At 64.3% G+C, this 19,967-nt stretch overlaps 2 protein-coding genes across 3 annotated transcripts; both read right to left on the bottom strand.

The window, feature by feature from the left end:
• Positions 1-206: 206 nt before the first annotated feature.
• On the bottom strand, positions 207-6,065 carry CASTOR1 (cytosolic arginine sensor for mTORC1 subunit 1). 2 transcript variants are annotated; one of them, XM_064674582.1, is made up of 9 exons: positions 5,901-6,064; positions 5,737-5,807; positions 3,206-3,399; positions 2,958-3,090; positions 2,049-2,172; positions 1,357-1,470; positions 1,184-1,266; positions 985-1,079; positions 207-902 (listed from the first exon to the last, which is right to left on the bottom strand). In XM_064674582.1, exons 1-9 carry the CDS (start codon positions 6,011-6,013, stop codon positions 837-839), a joined length of 993 nt encoding a protein of 330 aa, XP_064530652.1. In that variant the 5' UTR covers positions 6,014-6,064; the 3' UTR covers positions 207-836. The 2 variants fall into 2 exon arrangements, with proteins under 2 accessions (XP_064530652.1, XP_064530653.1); XM_064674583.1 differs by having other exon boundaries at positions 599-902; positions 989-1,079; positions 5,901-6,065.
• A 1,538-nt stretch (positions 6,066-7,603) lies between these two features.
• TBC1D10A (TBC1 domain family member 10A) lies at positions 7,604-18,522 on the bottom strand. The gene is made up of 9 exons (XM_064674562.1): positions 18,272-18,522; positions 15,064-15,163; positions 11,889-11,996; positions 11,629-11,735; positions 10,910-11,024; positions 10,651-10,716; positions 9,515-9,704; positions 9,094-9,248; positions 7,604-8,884 (listed from the first exon to the last, which is right to left on the bottom strand). Exons 1-9 carry the CDS (start codon positions 18,469-18,471, stop codon positions 8,492-8,494), a joined length of 1,434 nt encoding a protein of 477 aa, XP_064530632.1. The 5' UTR covers positions 18,472-18,522; the 3' UTR covers positions 7,604-8,491.
• Positions 18,523-19,967: the final 1,445 nt, after the last annotated feature.

Here is a 19,967-nt window from a genome sequence, read left to right as displayed (position 1 = left end):
CATGCCTCAGTTTCCCCAGGGCCACTGATTTGCTGGGAGCTGCAGCCTTCACTCTTTTTTTCACCCAAAATATGTGGTAGGAGAGCTGGTCATGTCCCAGTCACCTCAGTGGGGCACAGGGAGGGCCATGTCCCCCTGTCCCATCCCAGCCCCTGCCACCTCCACACAGATCAGCTCTGTGACACTCCCCCAGGGCTACACAGAAATAAAAAGAATAGAAATTTTATTGACTTATCAAAAACTATGTGAAAATACAACTTGGGAGGAGCTGGAGGGGTCACTGTCACCCCTTCATGACAGGTGACATCCAGGGCTGGGGGTGAACCACAGCCCCCCCTCTGCCACCTTGTAGATTTTTGGGGTGCCAGGGGCATCCCCAGAGCTGTGATGCCTTCACCCCTCCATGGGGCTGGTCCAGAGGCACCCATCCACTTGGGACACACAGGGCATGGGGACAGGTCCCCACAGCCCCAGGCTGTCCCCTTCAGCACTGATGGCACATCACTGCCCTCTTGTGTCCCCTCCACCAGCAGGTCCCTGGGGACACTCACTCTCCCCCTGAGCCCCCCCACCCCACGCAGGCAGGGTTGGGGGCAGAGGATGGCACGTGGGGACTAACCCCACTCCTGCAGGACACTGTCCCACTGCCACAAGGCCACCACGTCCCCAAAGCCACCACATCCCCAGCACGCAGGGAGTGACACTGCACCTGGCTCTGCCCCGCACCAGGGGAGCCTTAAAATTGAAAAATAATGAATATGGGGGTGGCAGGGGGTGGGGAGGAGGGAGGACCCCACTGTGCCACCGTGCTGGGCCACCCGGCCTGGGGACAGCCGTTATCTGCCGCTGTCCTGCCGCTGCTGCAGCAGCTGGATGACCTCGGCGATGCCCTCCTCGGGGACCTGCCGGGGGGACACAGGGGGTGTCAGCCCCAGGGGACACCCCGGGGCTGGTGTGTGTCCCCAGGGAGGGGCAGGGGCTCACCAGGGCGTGGTCAAAGTTGAAGGTGCTGATGTAATAGGCCGAGATGTCGGCGGCTGCCAACGGCTCTGCGATCTGTGCCACAATGCCACACTCATCTAGGGGGGCAAAGGGGGTCCCAGGTCACTGCCATGGGGACACACAGGGACAGCAGTGCCCCTGGTGGCACGAGAGGGGACATGGCCACCATGGCCACGCTCACCGAAGCCGAGGGGCTGCCCCCCGATCCGCACCATCCGCCACAGCTCCCCCGTGGAGCTGGTCAGCAGCAGGTCACTGGGGAACCTGAGAAAGGAGGGGCTGTGTGTCACCCCCAGTCCCTGAGCCCCCAGGCCCAGGGACAGAGGGACAGACAGCCCCAGGGACAGCACCCACCGCTTCTGGGTCTCAGCATCCATCACGATGGAGATGTAGCCCTCGATGAGGGAGAAGGAGAAGAAGGTGATGGAGTCGAGGTCCTGGCTGCCAGCACCCGCCTCCCGTGGGGGGCTGCAGAGGGGGAGAGGCACAGGGAGGGGTCACAACCCCCAAAACGGGGAGGAGAAGGGCTTTGTGCTGGTACTGGGTGTTTGAGTATCATGTTGGGATGCTGCAGGGTGAGAGGAGAGGGGGTGGGAGCAGGTGCTCCCTGCAGGGTCTGCAGCTTGCAGGTGCTGGATGAGGCAGGACAGGGTGACACCAGGTTTTGGGGCATTCCCGAAAGGCCACAGTGACTCTGGAGCAGTTGAGTGCCATCAGAAAGGACCCCATCACAAAGGACAAAAGGGACCTGGCCAGAAGCATCCCCTCGCCCCAGCACCATTCCCACTGACCTTCCAAACCCACCCCCTCCCGTTTCACAGCAATGGTGGGTTTGTCCCCTGTGTCACCTCGGGGCTCCCACCCCCCGTGGTGGCAGCAGGACCCCCAAGCACTCAGACGACTGCAGCCCCTGGGAGGGCAAAACCAGTTTGGAAAACGCACCCGGAGCCCAAAATCCCACCAGGAGCGACAGGTGGGACGTGTCACCACAGTTCAGGGGGCACTGGGCAAGGGGCCACCCCCACGCCCCCTTCCCCAGGACCCACCTGTGGGAGTAGAAGAGGACGTCGATGAGCATGGTGGCGATGGCGGGCAGCGTGTCGGGGGCCACCGTCAGGACACAGAAGCGGGTCTGGGGGCTCTGCACCGGGTGCAGAGTGGGGCTGGTGGCTGGCAGGGGAACGGCCACGCATCAGCCCTGGGGCAGCTCGGGGACAGTCCCACAGTGCCACCCCGTGGTCACCGCACCCACGTGGAGTCCCTCGGGGAGCAGAGGGGTGGCCCCGGGTCCCCAAGGTTGTGGGTATCACCAGTGGGAGCTGCAGCATCTCCATGGGGACTGGGTGGCCCTGCGGGTCTCCTATGGATGTGGGAACCACCAGTGGGAGCTGGAGCACCTTGTCAGGGACCAAGTGACACTGGGGACTGGGTGACCTGGGGGGGTCCCACAAAGATACAAGTACTACTGGTGGGAGCTGGAGCACCTTGATGGGGTTCAGGTGGCCTGGGAGGCCCCCAAGGATGTGGGTACCTCCAGTGGGAGCTGGAGCATCTTGGCAAGGACTAGGTGGCCCTGAGGGACAGGGTAGCCCTGGAGGTCCCCCAGATATGCAGGTGCCGCTGGTGGGAGCTGGAGCACCTCAGCGGGGACTGGGTGGTCCTGGGGACAGGTGGCCTGGAGGTCCCCTAAAGATGTGGGTACTACTGGTGGGAGGGGCAGCATCTTGGCAGTGACTGAGTGGCCCTAGGACAGGGTGGCTCTGGGGACAGAGTGGCAGAGTGGCCCTGGGGGTCCCCCAAGGAGGTGGGTACCTCCAGTGGGCGCTGGAGCAACTCGGTGGGGAGTGGGTGGCTCAGGGACAGGGTGGCCCTGAACATCCCTCAAGGATACGGGTAGGGGAGCATCTGGGCAGGGACCAGGTGGTCCCAGGGGACATGGGCCCAGTGTCACTCACCCGGCTTGGGCTTGAGGAAGCCATTGCTCACGTCATCGCAGGTGACAGGGACACACTCGCCACTCTCCTCCCTGTAGATGTCAAACTCCCCCGCCAGCGTGTGGATCACCACCGGCAGGTCCCGCTCCCGCACCTGCCCGGGGGCACAGGATCAGGGCCTGGACTGCCCCCCCTCCCCACAGTCACAGCGGGGTTCTCAGGACAGCCAGCACCCTGGGGTACCAGGTGCCATGGTCCCTGTCCCTCACCAGGATGAAGTCGGTCTGGTACGTGGAGAGCATCAGCACCGAGACGTGGTGCTCGGCCAGCGGCGCGATGACCGAGCGCGCGATCTTGGTGACGCCGGTGGCCTGGCAGCCGGGGGGTTCCCGCCCGTTGGAGACAACACTGAGCACCAGCCACGTGGAATCTGCCACCTGCATGAACTCGGAGGGCGGCAGCTCTGCGAGGGACAAGGGACACTGAGGCAGGTGGCTCCCCGAGGCTCGGCACGGCTGGACACTGTCTGTGCCACGGAGCCAGTGCCAGCTCAAGCACTGCTGTCACACCATCCCTTGGGAGATGAGTGGAGCCAGGATGGGACCAGTCCCAGGTGTGGGGTCACTGGTTTGGGGACACAGACCAGCCCCATCCCGAGTCAGGGCTCAGCCACTCCACACTGGGACAGTCACAGGGATGAGGGGGTTCAAGGCTACAACCCCCCCAAAACCCAGGATGTGTCTCTCCTCCCCACAGCAGCACTCTGGGCTGGGTGAAAAGGGGTGTTGGGGTGCACTGCACCCCTAAACTGGCACCTCCAGGGCCCTGGAGTTGCCCAGCTCATCCCCTGCCCCCCAGGAGCCCCCAGCCCAGCATCCAGCACCAGGGATGCTCAAAGAGAGTCGTGGTGGGTACTAAAGGAGAAAAGGGGAGAGTAACCCCACTGTTCTGGCAGTGCCAGCACCTGGTGCCAGTCTGGTAGGGAGGGAAGAGCCCAGGCTGGCGGGGCCAAGGACTGCTTCCCAAAAATCTGCTGGTATTGGCAGGGTGGGCACATGCCAGCTGCTCCCTTCCTGCCTCGAGACCCCTCTTTCTGCCTCCCACTCCCCCTTGCTCCCACCCTCCTGCCCAGGAGAGGGGCTGGCACTGCTGGGAGACCCCAGAAATCAGCCAGGCAGCCGCTCCTCCCTGGGCACCCCTTCCCAGGAAGGGAGAGGGGGTGGGCACCCAAAGGGTCTCCAACCCCCCCCCCTGCCTGGCAGAGGTGGGAAGCAGCTCCCACAGGAGACCACTCAAGCCCCCAGGCCTTCGGTGGGCACCCAGAGCCCCAGCCCAGCTGAGACCCCAAACTCATCACAGCAGTGTCAGAGGGGAGGTCACCCCAGGAGGGTCCGACACCCATGGCAGGGATCCCATCACGGGGCAGGCTCCACATCCCATTCCCAAACCGTGGCTCGGGGTAGGGCGGGAGCAGGGCCGGATCCAGGGCCTCGGCGGGTGTTCCCAGCGCCTGTTCCTGTGCAGGAAGAGCCAGAACAGCCTCGGCTCCGGCCCAGGGCCCAGTGCTGGGGAAGAGGCGGGGGGACACGGCCACGGGAACATGGGACCTGTCCCAGCACTCAGCACTTAATTGCTTTTCAACACCACCCGGGGCAAGGCTGAGAGCGAGGGCACCTTCCTGGCCCCTGTCACCACCCCAGGGCTCAGTCCTGATCCCCAGGGGAAGAGGGAGTGCAGCCCTTCTCTGCTGGGGTCCCCTCCAGCCCCAGAGCAGGGGTACCCTGGCAGCCCCCCAGCCGTGGGGGTGCACAGGGCGCAGTGGGGCCGCCGGCTCGCAGGACCATTGTTCGGCACTTCCCGCCCTCCCCTCGGGATTGAGGAATATTTGTCCGCAGGCCCCGAAATAAAACAATACGTGGGGAACAGCTCTGGCTCTGGGAGTGGGGAGAGCCCGGGCCACGGTCCCGTCCCGGAGCAGAGGGAGCTGGAAGCAGGACTCGTCTGGGAGTGCCTGTGGCCAGAGCACTGACCCTTCCTCCTTGGGGCACAGCCAAGGGACACTGTGGCCGGTTCCTGCGGCCCCAGCAGGAAGGTTTGGGCGTGGGAAGCTGGGCCGGATCCGGACCCTCCAGCCCAGCCTGTTGGGCCGGTACCCCCTGCAGGGCGGGCGGTGAAGGTGATGCGCGGCTGGGTCACCAGCGGTGGGGACGTCACCAAATGGCACCTCCCGGGGAGAGGGACTGGCTTGGAAGGGATCAAACCTCTCCTGGACACCTCAAAGTCTGGTCCCTGCTGCCGGGAAGGGCTCACCCCTGCCAGTCTGGCTGGGCAAGGATTTGGCCTGTCTGCTAATGCACCGGCTGGTCCTCACCGAACAGATGAAAGTGGCCATAGGAATGACGGCATGAGGGCTGGCAGAGCCTGGAGCGCTGCCTGTAGGCATCGCAGGTGGTCCCTGCCCCCTGCCTGGAGCACCTGGGCTTTGGGCTGGCACCGGGCTCTCCGCAGACCATCCCCACCGTGTCACAGCCTGGTCCCACGAGCTGGTGGGGACGCGGCTGTGCCCGGGAGGGGCTGTCGGGGCGAGGGCAGCCACGCCGGGTGAGCCCCGGCCGGGCAAGCCGGTACATCCCCAGCGCAGGCGCCGAGGGAACGGGACGGGCACGTCCCGAGGGAGCCGAGCTACAAGCCGGGACTCGCTCCCCGCGGCCCAGGCGAGGAGCGGGGCTGAGAACGTGCCCAGCTCGTGCCCGCAGTGCCAGCCCACCCTGCGGGGGACGCCGAGCCCACCGCGCGGTACCTTTGAAGCCCTCCTCGTCCAGCATGACCGTGTAGTCCTCGGGGGTCTCCGTCAGGCTGAAGAACTTGCATCTGAATAAGGAGAAATCGGTGCCGGTGATCCCAAAACCGCCGCCGCCTCCCGAGGCCGGGCATCGGGGGAGGAGGAAGGAGGAAGGCCGGTACCGGCAGCGCTGGGGCAGGAAGAGCAGCTTGAGCAGCGGGTGTGTGTAGAGCCAGAGCCCGCGGCGGGCCAGGCTCAGCACCCGCACCCGGTGCTCCAGGATGTGCAGATCCATGGCGGCCGCGCCGCACCGGGATCCGCCGCCGACGCCGCTATAAGGGCGGGCACGGGACCGCCCCGGGACCGCCCCGCTCCGCCCGGGACCGGCTTGGGACCGCCCAGCACCGCTCCGGGACCGCCCAGCACCGCCCCGGACCACCTCGGGACCGCCCAGCATCGCTCCGGGACCGCCTCGGGATCGCCCCGCTCCTCCCGGGACCGCCTCGGGGCCGCCCAGCATCGCTCCGGGAGCCGACCCGGCACCGCCCAGGGACAACCCCCCGCACCGCCAGAGGGGCAACCACCCGGCACCGGAGCCCCAGGACCAGCCCCAATACAGAACTCTGTGGTGCCCAAACCAGCCCAAATTCAGTGCCCTGAGGTGCCCGGAGCAGCTCCATAACAGAGCCCCGGGGTATCTATACCGGGTGCCGACTCCGAGCCTCAGAGTGCCCAAACCAGACGAAATTCAGCATTCCCGAGGTGCCCAGATGAGCCCCAACCGGGAGCCTGGGATGCCTGAAGCAGCTCAAACCTGGAGTCCCGCAGTGCCCCCGAGCTGCAGCCCCTGGAGTGCCCAAAGCAGCCCCAGTACAACACCCTGTGGTACCCGGACAAGGACTCACCCACGTCTCGGGGGGCCCAACCCGATCCAGCTCCCTCACTTCCAGCCCAGCCCTGTCAGGCTGGGACTGGACCCACTGGGAGCCTGATGCCAACTCCACTGCCAATCTCACTGCACCCCCCACCCAGCACCCAGCCAGCCCCTCCACTCAGCCCCGACCACCAGCCTTGATCAAGGATTCACCCCAGGGCAGTGTGCAGGACCAGGGGGGCACCTAGCACCCGAACCAGAGCCACCCCCCGGGAAAAGGGGGGTCTGGAGGGAGGAATGGAGGCTTGGACAGAATTCCTGCCAGCATAAAGCAGGAGCAAGAGAGAAGGCCTAGGCACCGTTTGGGATTGGGGAGCTGAGCTCTGGGGTGCCACAGGACAAATTAGGGGGTCTTCTGGCTCTGTTCCACCATAGGAGTTGTGTCAGTGGGAGGAGTGGGAAGGTGCTGCGAAGGGAGTGCACTCCATGGCATCGCTCGAGGAACTCGGTATCCACCACTGTCACAAGCTGGGGCAGGCCTCAGCCTCCTCCCATCCCACTTCAAACGGGCAGCCCCAGGGTTGGGCGGAGTAGCAGGGCTGGGTCACCCTCTGTGGTGACACAGTGGTGACACAGGGTGATGGCAGCAGGGCCCTTCCCAGGACCCTCTCCAGCACCTGATTCCTGGGGCTGGAGCACCCAGGGGAGAGAGGGTCTGGGGCACGGTGCCCCCAGAGCTGGAGCACCCAGGGGAGATGGGTTCAGGGCACGGTCAGAGTGTCCAGGGGAAATGGGGTGCAGGCCAGGGTGCCCCCCAGGACCAGGGGACACAGGGAAGGTGGGGCCCAGGGCAGGGTGCTCCCCACCTCAGGGCTGGAGCACCCAGAGATGAGTCCAGGGTAGGGTGCCTTCCCAAAGCTCGTACTGGCACAGAAGGAAGTGGGAGGTGCCACTCCTATCCCCACCCCTTGACCCCCCCAGCCCAGGCCTAGAGAGGGTGGGAGCTGGGGCTGCGCCTTTACACACTTGCTTTATTGACCCCTTTGTACAAAACTGCTTTTCCCGCTTATGATACAAAGCCACCCCCGGCCCTGGGGAGGGCACGGGGGGCAGAGGGGACCCCACAGCCAGGGACCACCTGGCTGCTGCTCACCCACCCCGTCACACCTGCGCTGGGGCCTGGGGGTGGCAGAGGTGGGGTGAGCCCTGGCAGGGTGAACGCTCCCCCCGAGCCGTGGGGAGCCCGGGCATCGGGGTGGGGGGGGCTTTAGCCCTGTGATTGGCATCAAATCCTGCTGCCTCCAGCGCATCCTGCCTCGGTCCCTGTCCTGCCTCGGAGGAATAATAAATAGGCTCAGTGAGTAGGTAAATTGGGTACTACATATAGGGCTACAGCTTGATATATCCTCACTAGATAAAGAGGGGGGGCGAGGGGTCCCCTCAGCTCCTCGCGTACCCCCAGTGCCCTGTGCCAGGCCTAAGTGCTTGGGAACTGGGGCTGGGGCTGCCTGGCTGGCACAGGGTGGGGGCTACAGGAGGGACCCGGGGGGTGATGGGTTGAGGGGCTCTGGGACGGGGAGAAGGGCCTGAGGGGCAGCTCAGCCCCCCAGTGTGGGGAGGGAGCTCAGGTGGCTCAGCCACCCCCTGCCCAGGCTCCCACCGCTAGTGGTGCCAGCACCCTGCGGGGTGGGCACCCAGCGCAGACCCACGGTGTCCCCTTTGGTCACCACACCTGGCCAAGCTCCTGTGGGCACCCCACGGAGTCATACCAGCCCCCCTGTCCCATCCCTCCAGCTCAGAGCCCCCAGCGCTGCGTGCCAGGGGTATCCCCCAGCGTCCTCGTGCCCGGGTCCGTGCGCAGCCCCGCTGAGCCCGGCTGCCCGGGGTGCGGGCAGGGCCCTACAAGTACGTGTCCTCGCTCTCCCGGGAGCTCAGGCTCTCCTTGGACTGGTGGTGGGGGGAGACCTGGGGGTGCAGCAGCTCCCGGGTCGTGCCGGGCGCCCCGTTGCCCTCAGCCCCAGGGCCATTGGCAGGGCTGGCTGGGGTCTTTTCCCGGCTCTTCTCCTTGCTCTTGCGGGCCTTGGGCACGGGGGCGGGCCCAGGGGGGACGATGATGGAGGGCACGGGCTCCAGCGCCTTGCGGGGCGCGGGCTCAGCCTCGCTGATGGCCTTGGCGCCGTGCAGGCGCGGGGGGGACTTGCACTGCAGCTCCCCGTGCGTCTCCCGCCACTTCTTCAGCTGGATCAGGTGCTCCCGCTCGATCTGACGCTCTGTCACCGGCAGCTCGATGACCTGCAGGGACACTTGTGCCATCAGCATCTCCCCTGGCAGCGACAGGGCCACCAGGGCTGCGTGTGGGATCCCACCCAGCGAGAGGCAAGCCCTAAAACAAAAAGCTTTCGGGGGGCTGCCCCCATGCTATGCCCCATCTGCCCACCCAGGGACAGCCCAGTTCGGCAGCGTTGGGCAACTGGGCCCCCTGACCTTCCCCAGCACCTCACCTCCTGCACCAGGAAGGCCTCCTGCATGATTTTGGGGCTGAGGGCCCTCAGCCTCTCCATGGTCTCGTACTGGCCCTGGCAGGACTTGAGCTTGTCTGAGGAGCCCAGTGTGTGTTTGAGCAGCACCAGGCCCACCCGGAAGATGATCTTCACTCCTGCAAGAGCAGACGTGAGGCAGTGAGTGCCAGGCAGGACAGGGGGACTCTGCCACCATGTCCTTCAAATGCTGTGGGGCACCAGATCCCAGTCTCACTAACAAGACACACAAAAGGGTGGATTTGGGATGCATGTGCCCCCTAATCCCCAGGAAAACAGCCCATCTCCACCCTAGGCACGTGGCTGCCTCAAACCTGCCCTACTACAGGTCCCACGTGCCATGGGGTCATCCCAGAGGAAGAGGAGGACGGTGGGGAACTCCTACCTTCACAGAAGAACATGTCCCAGACGCGCAGGACGGAGCTCCAGGGCAGCGTGCGGGAGAAGGCGCACATGAACCACTCCGTCATGTACAGGATGGGGTCGATCTTCTGCTTGCTCAGGTGCTTGTAGGCCACGGGTGAGACCTTGTGCAGCAGCGAGAAGAGGATCTGCCCATCCAGCTGGATGGCTTCCTGCGAGAACAGGGACCAGCATCCCAGTGAGTGCCTCAGTCCCGGGATCAGCCCCCAGTGCCAGGCCCGGGGTGTCAGCCCACCCTCCACACCTGGCTAAGGGAGCAGAGCTGTGTCCCACTGAGCCCCCCCATCCCTGACTGTGGGATGCCTCTGAGGCCACAACACAGAGACTGGGAATACCCAGCAACTTCCCAGATCTTTTCTTTCTCCAGGATGAGAAGCTGAGTGAGCTTTTGGCCTGGAGACATAGAATCCCAGAATGGCTGGGGTTGGAAGGGATCTTAAAAGCTCATCTCATCCCACCCCCTGCCATGGGCAGGGACACCTTCCACTAGCCCAGGTTGCTTCAAGCCCTGTCCAACCTGGCCTTGGACACTTCCAGGGATCCAGGGGCAGCCACAGCTTCTCTGGGCAACCTGGGCCAGGGCCTCCCCACCCTCACAGCCAGGAATTCCTTCCCAATCTCCCATCTATCCCTGCCCTCTGGCACTGGGAAGCCATTCCCCCTTGTCCTGTCCCTCCATCCCTTGTCCCCAGTCCCTCTCCAGCTCTCCTGGAGCCCCTTTAGGCCCTGCAAGGGGCTCTCAGCTCTCCCTGGAGCCTTCTCTTCTCCAGGTGAACCTCCCCAGCTCTCCCAGCCTGGCTCCAGAGCAGAGGGGCTCCAGCCCTGGCAGCATCTCCGGGGCCTCCTCTGGACTATCTCCAGCAGCTCCATGTCCTCCCTGTGCTGTTCCCCAGGCCTGGAGGCAGCTCTGCAGGGGGGTCTCACCTGAGGGGGCATGTCCAGCCTCTCACCCACCAGCACCCCAAAATCCTTCTCTCCAAGGCTGCTCTCCTTCCCTTCATCCCGCAGACTGTGTGGATACCAGGGATTGTTCCAAACCCGGTGCAGCACTCTGCAGGTCCCTGCCACTGCCAAAGGCACCAGGAGCCCTTTACTCACCAGCTTCTCACTGTAGTAGCCAGGGAGGTACTTCTCACAGATCTGCACCAGGCACCAGAACGCTTGCTGCAAGCCAAGGGACAGCAGTGAGCAGCCAGGGGACATCCCTGCGGCCCCTCCCTGCTCCCAGGGACCACAGGGGAGGGCGAGAGGAGGCAGAGCACCCTGGGGTGCTTTGAGGTGCCAGGAGCTGAGCACCCCCCAGAGGGACCCCCGCCCTCCCGGCGGTGCCGGCTCTGCCCCGGCCGCGTGCCCGTACCTCGGCCGGCATGTGCATGAGCAGGACGGCGGCGATGGGCGCCTGGGCCTGGCAATATCCCTCCTCCGGGCGGTACAGCGTGTACGCCTTCAGCACCCGGAACAGGTCCTGCTGCCTGCGGAGACACCCCGGGCACGGGGAGCTGGGCACAGGGCACGGATGTGGCCCAGCAGCCTTCCCCATGGATCCCAGGCACAAGCCTGGCTCAGTCCCTGGCTGGGATCCCTTTTGCACACAAACCCAGGGCAATGGAACACAACAACCAGGGTGGTACTCTGGGAAGCTCTGCCCACAGAGGCTACACCTGCCCTGGATCCAAGAGTCAACCACCTCCCAGGGATGCTGGCTCATGGTGAGCCATGGATGGGAAACGACCCTCTGCAAGCACAGAGGCACAGACGCTCCCAGACACACTGGGAACAGCATTTTCCCAGTGAAACAGAGGCCACAGCGGGTCACCTCCTCCCTTTGCCCTCCTGCTGTGGCAATTCCCACCTCACCAGGTGTCAGAACCAGTGCCAAGGGTTGGGCCCCACACAGGGAGCTCCTGGGAAGCCCCCCTGTTTTCAGGCCATGCCTGGATGCTCTGTGACTCTGGATGTGTAAGGACCGTGGGGTGACAGGGGGACACAGGGGGCACGAGTGTGGCTGCATGAGCTGGGGCAGACACTGCCCACCCCGTGGCTGAAAAGGACTGGACACACAGGAGCTCCACGTACCCGTGGCCTCCGCGTGAGACGAACATCTCATGGAAGGGGAACTGCCGGTGGAGATCCCGCTCGATCACATCCAGCCACTTGGGCTCTCCCGTGAGGAGATCCAGTTCCTGGGGAGGAGAGGATTGGGATGAGCAACACCCGTGGCACTCCCCCGAGATGTCTGGGATCCCAACAGAGACCCCAGCCACGGAGGGAGCAGGAGCCACCCCAGCACTGTCCTGCTCCCTGGTGGTGCAGGAGGGTCCCTGGCAAGGACTCACATCAAACTTGCCCATGTTCTGCTCCAACTTAACCTTGCTCCCGGAGAGGTACTGCCAGGCACGGCCCCGCAGCGAGGGCGGGATCCCCTTCTGGCACCGCAGGCGGATCTGCGGGAAGAGACACAGCCATCACGGGAAAATCATGGAGCAGCGGGAAACAAAGAGGCTCCTGGGGCAAGATGGGAGCCAGGCCAGCACCACGGCCACAGGCTGGACCCCTGCTGCTTCCCGAACAAGGGGATGAGTCCTTCCATCCCTGGGACGCAGGGATGCCAGCTGGGATGGCAGCCAGGGCTGCACCAGCATGGGGGAACAGGAGCCTGGCCGAGCCTTTGTGGCTTGGAAACAGCTCCAAACAAGCCTGGCTCTGCCTCAAAGCCAGATCCTGCTGGGAGCTGGAAAAGCAAACACTGGAGCTAAGGTGGGGAATGGGTGGCTCCCTCCACATGGGAAGCACTGGGGATTCAGGGGAGGCTCTCCAGCCCCCATCCAGCCTCCCACTCCCCATGGGGCAATGGATGTGCGCCCTGCTGTGTCTCAGCCGTTCCACCCGCACATCCCAGGCAGAAGGGCAGGTCTGGCCCCAGCTCTGCACACAGTCAGCTCCCGAGGCCCCAGGCCAGCTCTGTGCCCAGTCATCCCCTGGTTTCCTTGGCACTGGGCACCAGGCACGACCAAAGTCCAGGCGAGGCAGCTGGTACCTGTGTGGGGAGCTGAGCTGGCTTAACCCTGCTGTGCCTGCACCCAGTGGGGCCAAACCAGAGCTTCCAACATCCCACTCCAACTCCTGGAGAAGCAGCAGCACCATCTCGTCAAATCATGGAATGGTTTGGGTGGGAAGGGACCTTAAAGCTCATCTTGTTCCACCCCCTGACATGGGCAGGGACACCTTCCACTAGCCCAGGTTGCTCCAAGCCCCGTCCAACCTGGCCTTGGACACTTCCAGGGATCCAGGGGCAGCCACAGCTTCTCTGGGCAACCTGGGCCAGGGCCTCCCCACCCTCACAGAGAAGGTTTCTCCCCCAATCTCCCATCTCTCCCTGCCCTCTGGCACTGGGAAGCCATTCCCCTGTGTCCTGTCCCTCCATCCCTTGTCCCCAGTCCCTCTCCAGCTCTCCTGGAGCCCCTTCAGGCCCTGCAAGGGGCTCTCAGCTCTCCCTGGAGCCTTCTCTTCTCCAGGTGAACCCCCCCAGCACTCCCAGCCTGGCTCCAGAGCAGAGGGGCTCCAGCCCTGGCAGCATCTCCGTGGCCTCCTCTGGACTTGCTCCAGCAGCTCCATGTCCTCATGTGTCCTTCTCCCCTCAGTCCTCAGCCAGGGAATGCACCAAGGTGGGCCCCACAAGCCTGGTGCTTTCAGTAGAGTCACCCCACAAAAACCCTGCAAAGCCCCAGCATGGCCTCCACTCCTCATGTCCCCACTTGGGTGGCACATGCCAACTGTGCCAGGGCCCTGCTAGTAGTGGCCAACAGCTCCCAAATCGTTTCCAGGCCTCTCCTGCCTGCCCAGGGCTGTGTTTCCCGGTTAACTGGGGAGTAGGTGGTTGTTTCCAAGTGTGGTACCACCACATCTCCGGGGGGTTTGCTGCTCCCTCACCGCAGTGCTGGTTGTTTACCGGGGCAGGTCCCTTTGTGCCGGCAGGAAGCGCGGCGGGCGATGCCCAGCGCTGCCGTGGGCAGCTCCGTGGCTGCTGCCGGCTCCTGTTGCCAGCCTGCTCCCCTTCCTGCTGGCCAGGCTGCCAGGAAGGAAACGGCCTCGCTGGGTTTCGGTTCAGCAGCTCCTCCAACTGACCAGGCCCAGCACAGCCAGAGCAGCTCATCCCACACAGGTCCTGCCGTTCCCTGTAATCCCACTGTGCCCTTCCAGGGATCAGGAGCATGTCTGGGCTGAGGGACACTGACAGCAAGGTGCAGTCAGAGCACTGCTCACCCTGCCAGAGCACTGGGAGCTGCCCACCCACACGTCTGCCCTCCTTCCAGCACATAGTACTGGCACGGCTCAGAGCCACGAAGGATGTGGGGTCAGGCTCTGCTGGGATCCGGGCCAGGCAGGGAGCATTTTGGGATGCTGGAGCGGTGCAGGTGTGAGCGAGCCTGGCAGGAGCTGGCCCAAGGGATCCCCGGGCTGCCTGCCAACCCCCGTGAGGCAGCCAGAAAAGTCCCAGGGTTTTTTGGAGGCTCAGGGAGCTCCCCTGAAGCAGCAGGGCCCTGCACCAAGCAGGTTCCTGCCAGAGCAAGGATAGTTGACAGCATCCAAGGCCAAGCCTGGCAGCCTTCCCTGAGCAGCCCCAGGGCTCCAGGCACAGAGCAACATTCCAGAGCAGCCTCTCTGAAGCTCCAGGCATGGATTTTTGCTGCAGGACAGACTATACAGCACATCAGCCCCATGGAGACTCACAGGAGCTCGGCCCAGGCACTGCCAGGCGCGGCTGCCGGAGCACGTCCCCCATCCGGAGGGCACCCTGCGGCACACGGCCGGAGAGCGGCGGAAACGGCACGTGGAACAAAGCACCCGCCTGCCGTGGCCCAGAAAGCTCTCCCAAATCCTTTAAGAGCAGCCAAGAAGCAGATGAGGGATTCCAGTGTTGTTCCCCAGGCACCGAGTGGGGACAACACTCCAGGCACACGGAGCAGTGCCAGGAGGCTCTGCCAGTGGGGGGAAGGAGAAGGAGGCAGCACAGCAGCAACCTGGGACTTGCTGCATCCCATCCTGCCTCATCCACAGGCTCAGGGGTTCAAGGAGCACCAACAGACCAAGCCAGAGCCACCCCACCAGGAGTCTCCCAGGGACCCCAGCTCGCAGACCAGTGTCACGTGCATCAGGCTCAGACATTTCCTACATGGAGCTTTTTTTGGTCTACAAGATGCTCAGAACAGAAGTTTCCATGAGCAAACAATTCCCATGGCTGTCTGCAGGCAGCCAAAGAAGCCCTAGGAAGGCTCCAGCCCGGCAGGGAACAGTCAGAGGAAGGAGCAGGCTGGCTCAGGGACCACTCAGCCCCTTCAAGCTCCAACTACCACAGGGAGAGAACAGCCCACTCAAGCCAACAGCATCATCCAAAGGCATCCAGACGTCTGTCTGTGGGGACCCAGTGACACCAGGCTGCCCCAAAGGGACACCGCTGTGCCCGGCTGTCCCTCCCTGACACCTCCTGGGGGAGACATGGCTGTCACTTACCTTCTTGTGTTTCTTGGCCATCCATTTGTCCCAGTTGTTGAGCATATCCAGCCACTTGGACTCCCGCTGTCGGAGCACCTCCAAGGGGACCTCCTCCAGCCTGTGGGATGGGGAGGAAGAGGCCAGTCAGCGTGGTGCCCAGCCCTCCCTTGTCCTCCCCAGCACCCTGGGTGACCCACATGCCCAGCTGCCTGCACCCCCAAGGCTCAGAGCCCGTCTGGGACACAGTCAGCAGAGCCGGTGTTTTGGCAGCTGCCGGAAGTGCTTCTCACCCGTGAAATCACCGCGCCAGAGCAGCGGCTCAAACCTCTCGGGGGCAGCCTGCACTGCACCCACCGAGAGCCTCAGCATCCCTAGGGACACGCCAGGAAGGTGAGGAGCGGGGAGCACATCCGGAGCCACGAGCGAGGCCGGATCCCCATGGCTGCACACAGAGAGCCAGGGCCATAAGCACCGTGTCACCCGTGCAGCCCCAGCCATGCCGCGCTCCCAGCGCCTGGCACTGCTCCAGCCCGGCACGGAGCCCAGCCCAGGGTCCCTCAGGAGGGAGGGGAGTGTTTTCCAGAACGGCTCAGCCCAGCCAGGGAATCCAATTTAACCCTGCAGAGGCAGGGGCAATGCTGCTGTGATGCCAAAGCCGGCACCACGGCCTCCAACCCCCCACGGCACCACCTCTGTGCAGAAACAGGTCACAGGCAGCTCGGGCAGGCCCCAGGCAGGGACATCCAAGAGGAGCAGAAGCTCCTTCAAGCCATCAGTAACGATCTAATGCCTTCCCAGGCACTGCTCCACACTCCCCTGTGGCTGCACCAAGCCCAGGAACAGCCAGATCCTTCCTGAGGACCCAAGGACAATGGTCTGGGTGCTGAGCATCCTCCAGCACCCAGCTCCACTGCAGGACACACAGGACACTGCCTCCTCTCAGATCTCTCTCCACGTCTGGAGCCGGAAAGTGAGCAGCACAGCGCTTCCAGAGCCACATCCAGCTGGCAGCACTGCCCTGCTCCCTGCCCAGCCCTTCCCCACCACGTCCCACCCACCGCAGCGGCTGGGACAGGGCGAGGGCGATTGTTCTGAGAGCAAACCCGCTCCCAAGGGATCTGCTTTGCCTGGATCCCCACCCTCCCCAGCACGGCCAGGCCCGGCACGGGGATGGAGGGAGCACTGGCCTCCAGCCGGGGCTGTGCGAGGCGTGGGAAGCTCGGGAGCGCGGGATGCTGGATACAGGAGCTGGCTGTGGGCCTGCTGGAGCCCGGCCAGCCCAGACTGGAAGCTGTTCCCAGCTGATGGCTGCTTGGCAGCGGGCAGGGAGCGAGGACCAGCTGCATTTCATATGGCTGAGGCGGGAGGACGTGGTGGGGGCACCCAGGCTAGGAAGAGGCGGGATGCCCTGCGCCGGGAATGCGCTCCTCTGCATCCACGCTGTGGGGGACATCGCCCTCCCCAGTGCCCCCAGACCCTCCCCAGATGCTGGGACACCCCATGTGCCCTCCCTGTGCTATCCCTTCCAGCTAGAGAGACCCCAACTCTGCCAGCCAAGTATTTCCGCTCATCCACTCCTGGGACAGACTGCGAGCTGATGAAAACCCTGGAGCAGGGCAGGATTGGACCCCAGTACACGTGCAGGGCTCAGTCCCCAGTGACTGCAGCCACCACACTGTCAGCACCCCTGGGAGCAGCCACTTGCCTCCAGCACCAGGAGCTCCATCCAGGGGGGCTGCTGCCTGCTGGACCCCAGGGACAGGGACACCCACCCCAGGGACAGGGACACCCGCCCCAGGGACAGCCATAGGGACAACAGCCAGGACAAGTGTCCCCTGAATGTGATGTGTGGCCAGGACAGGGCACAGTACCCTGGGAAGGAGAGGCAACTCCACTCCTGCGGTGTCAAGGGACAAGGTTTATCACCCAGAGCGATGCACCTTGCCCAGAGCCAACGATCCAACTCTGGGCGTCTTCTCACCCCACACACCAGCCCAGGAACACCCATAGCTTATGGGGGTGAACACTGTGCTCCTCACAGACAGGGAAACCAAGGCATGGCACAGAGCACAGGGGGCAGATCCCAGACCTGCTCCAGGCGATGTCCCAGCGGGAGAGGAGGCGGTTGCCACGCGCCAGCCCCGCTGTCACCCTGGCTTTCTCTGGGCGTAGCTGTTAAAGCAGGGCCAGAAAGGCAAACACCAAACACGCCGCTGAACCAGCTCGACGGCAGCACATTCCTGGGTGTCAGCACCGCCCTGGGGCCCAGTGCCTCTGGGTGAGCCTCACTTCCTCCGAGGGCTTCCTTCCCGGAGCGGGGACACGGAGCCTTCAGCAGTGCTACTGACACCGGGTCCCTGGGAGGGCACCACGGCCTGGCCTCCTCGGCTTGACAGTGCCCAAAAATCTACCAGGATCAGCACCTGGAGGTGACCAGACACTGACCCTGCTGTGCTGGCACCTCCTGGATCCCAAGTGGGGTGAACAGCACTTCCCAGCCCTTCCCCCTTACTGGAGCAGGAGAGACAAGGGGAGATAGAACAGCTTTTGAGGCTCTTCATAGAATCATCAGAGCATCATGCAATGGTTTGGGTTGGAAGGGACCTCAAGCTCATCACATTCCTATCTGCAGGGACACCTTCCACTAGCCTAGACTGCTCCAAACTCCATCCAGCTTCGCCTTGGACACTTCCAGGGATCCAGGGGCAGCCACAGCTTCTCTGGGCAACCTGTGCCAGGGCCTCCCCACCCTCACAGCCAGGAATTCCTTCTCAATATCCCATCTATCCCTGCCCTCTGGCAGTGAGAGACCATTCCCCCTTGTCCTGTCCCTCCATCCCTTGTCCCAAGTCCATCTCCAGCTCTCCTGAGACCCCTTTAGGCCCCGGAAGGGGCTCCAAGGTCTCCCCGGAGCCTCCTCTTCCCCGGGCTGATCATTCCCAGCTCTCCCAGCCTCACTCCCTTGTTCACATCCCGGCTGCCGCGGCCTCCGCTGCGGGCACGGGCGATGCCCGACCCAGGCCCCGTTCCGAGCCCGGGGGCGGCGGGGACAAACCCCCCCGGGGCGGGGAGAGCGCGGCGGGCTCGGCCCAGCCCCGGGCCCGGCCCTGCGGGGGCCGAGCGGGCCAGGGCGGGCAGGGCCGGGCCTGGGGCGGCTCCTCGGGGTCCCGGCGCCCCTCGTCCTCCGGCCCCTCACGGCCCCATCCCCCTCACGGCCCCCACTCACGTCCCCTCGGCGCCGCGGCTGCCCACGATGAACCCGAACTTGTCGACGCGCCGCTCCTCGGGGCCGCCGCCGTTGATCTCGGAGTCAGAGCCGAGCGAGCTGAGCTCGTCGCCGCCGGGGTCGGCGAGGCTCTCGCGGGTGCCCGCCAGGCTGCGGCCGCCGGGCGAGCTGGGCCCGCCGCCCCCGCGGCTCTTGGCCATGGCGGCGCCTCAGCGGCGGCGCGGCCGCTCCGCCATGCCGGGACACGGCGGCGGCCACGCCCCGCCCCGGGCCCGCCCCCGCGCCAACGCCATTGGGCGGGAGTGGCGGAGGCACCAATCGGCCGCGGGGGTGGCCCACCCACGGCGCTGATTGGTGCAGAGGGCGGCGGGGAGCTGTCCGTCAAACGCCGGCGGGTGTCAGCCAGGGGCGGGGCCATGGGCGCGAACGGTGGGGAGCGCGGGGGGCGCGGGACTGGGACCAGTATGGGACACACTGGGACCAGTATGGGACACACTGGGACCAGTATGGGACACACTGGGACCAGTATGGGACACACTGGGACCAGTATGGGACACTGCAGGGCTACTGGGACTGGACTGGGACCAATATGAGGCTCAGAGGGGCTGTACTGGGACCAGTATGAGCTATGGCAGGGCTGTACTGGGATGAGTTTGAGCCACAGAGAAGCTTTACTGGGACTGTACTGAGACCAGCCTGAGCCACAGTGGGGCTGCACTGGGGCTGTACTGGGATGGTAGTGGGACTCCAGGTCGGCTGGATACTGGCACTGCATGATGGTTGTGCTGGGACAGCACTGGGGCTGAACTAGGGTTGCACTGGGCACATACTGGGATGGGGCACTGGGGGGATCTGTTTCCCACTCCAGAGCTGTCCCTGCCCTTCAGGTGACCATGGCCGTGTCACCCCATCCATGGCACCCTGGACAGGTAAAACCGGCCTGGCTCTCCCAAAAATCACACACCAAAGGATTTACAGCAAACTGAGATGTGTTGGGACCTGTCCTGGGTGAAGCCTTCCGGGGCAGGTCCATCCCACCTCCGGATGCTTCTCCCAGAGCCCAGTGCTCCATTTCATCCCTCTGACAGCACAGCACGGGGGGTTATTGCAGCCAGGAGGCCAAAGGAACAGGGAATGAAGCTCCTTAAAATCAGCAACAACTCAACCTACTTCCAGATTTTTCTGGCAGCCGGGCCCTGCTGGTCCTTCCCACTGGAGTGGGAAGTGGAAGGCTCGGATAGCGGTTGTTTTGTACCAGATATCCACACACAGAGCCTGTTACAACATCCATCAGTTGGATTTAGCTGGAAACAGGCTGGCAAGGCTCCATGCCAGGGATTTCCAGTGGGAAGTTTTCCTGCTGGAGTGCCGGGAGCTCAGTGTGGCCGGGCTGGCAAAGGGGCTTGGCTGAAAATGTCACCAAAGCACCAGGACATGGAGGGAACAGCCATCCCAGAGAACTCCATGGGCACCACACTCGGAGCACAGCGGGACAAGGAACGTGGGGTGACATTCAGTACAGCCCCAGCCCTGGACACAAACACACAACTTCCCCATTTCAGAGCTCTCTTGGCAGTTTTTTCAGTATCAGCTCTGGAAAACCCCACTGGCTGCTGAGTGTTTTCTCCAGGGCTGTACCTATTGTCTGGTTTTTAAAGCAAAAGGGAAGTGATTATCCCACCTTCCTGCAGGGTAG

The sequence above is a fragment of the Pseudopipra pipra genome, chromosome 18 (genome assembly GCF_036250125.1).
Source record: "Pseudopipra pipra isolate bDixPip1 chromosome 18, bDixPip1.hap1, whole genome shotgun sequence".
Classification (NCBI taxonomy): domain Eukaryota; kingdom Metazoa; phylum Chordata; class Aves; order Passeriformes; family Pipridae; genus Pseudopipra; species Pseudopipra pipra.
Note: the sequence above shows the minus strand (reverse complement) of the source record. Positions and strands in the feature narration are given on the sequence as shown.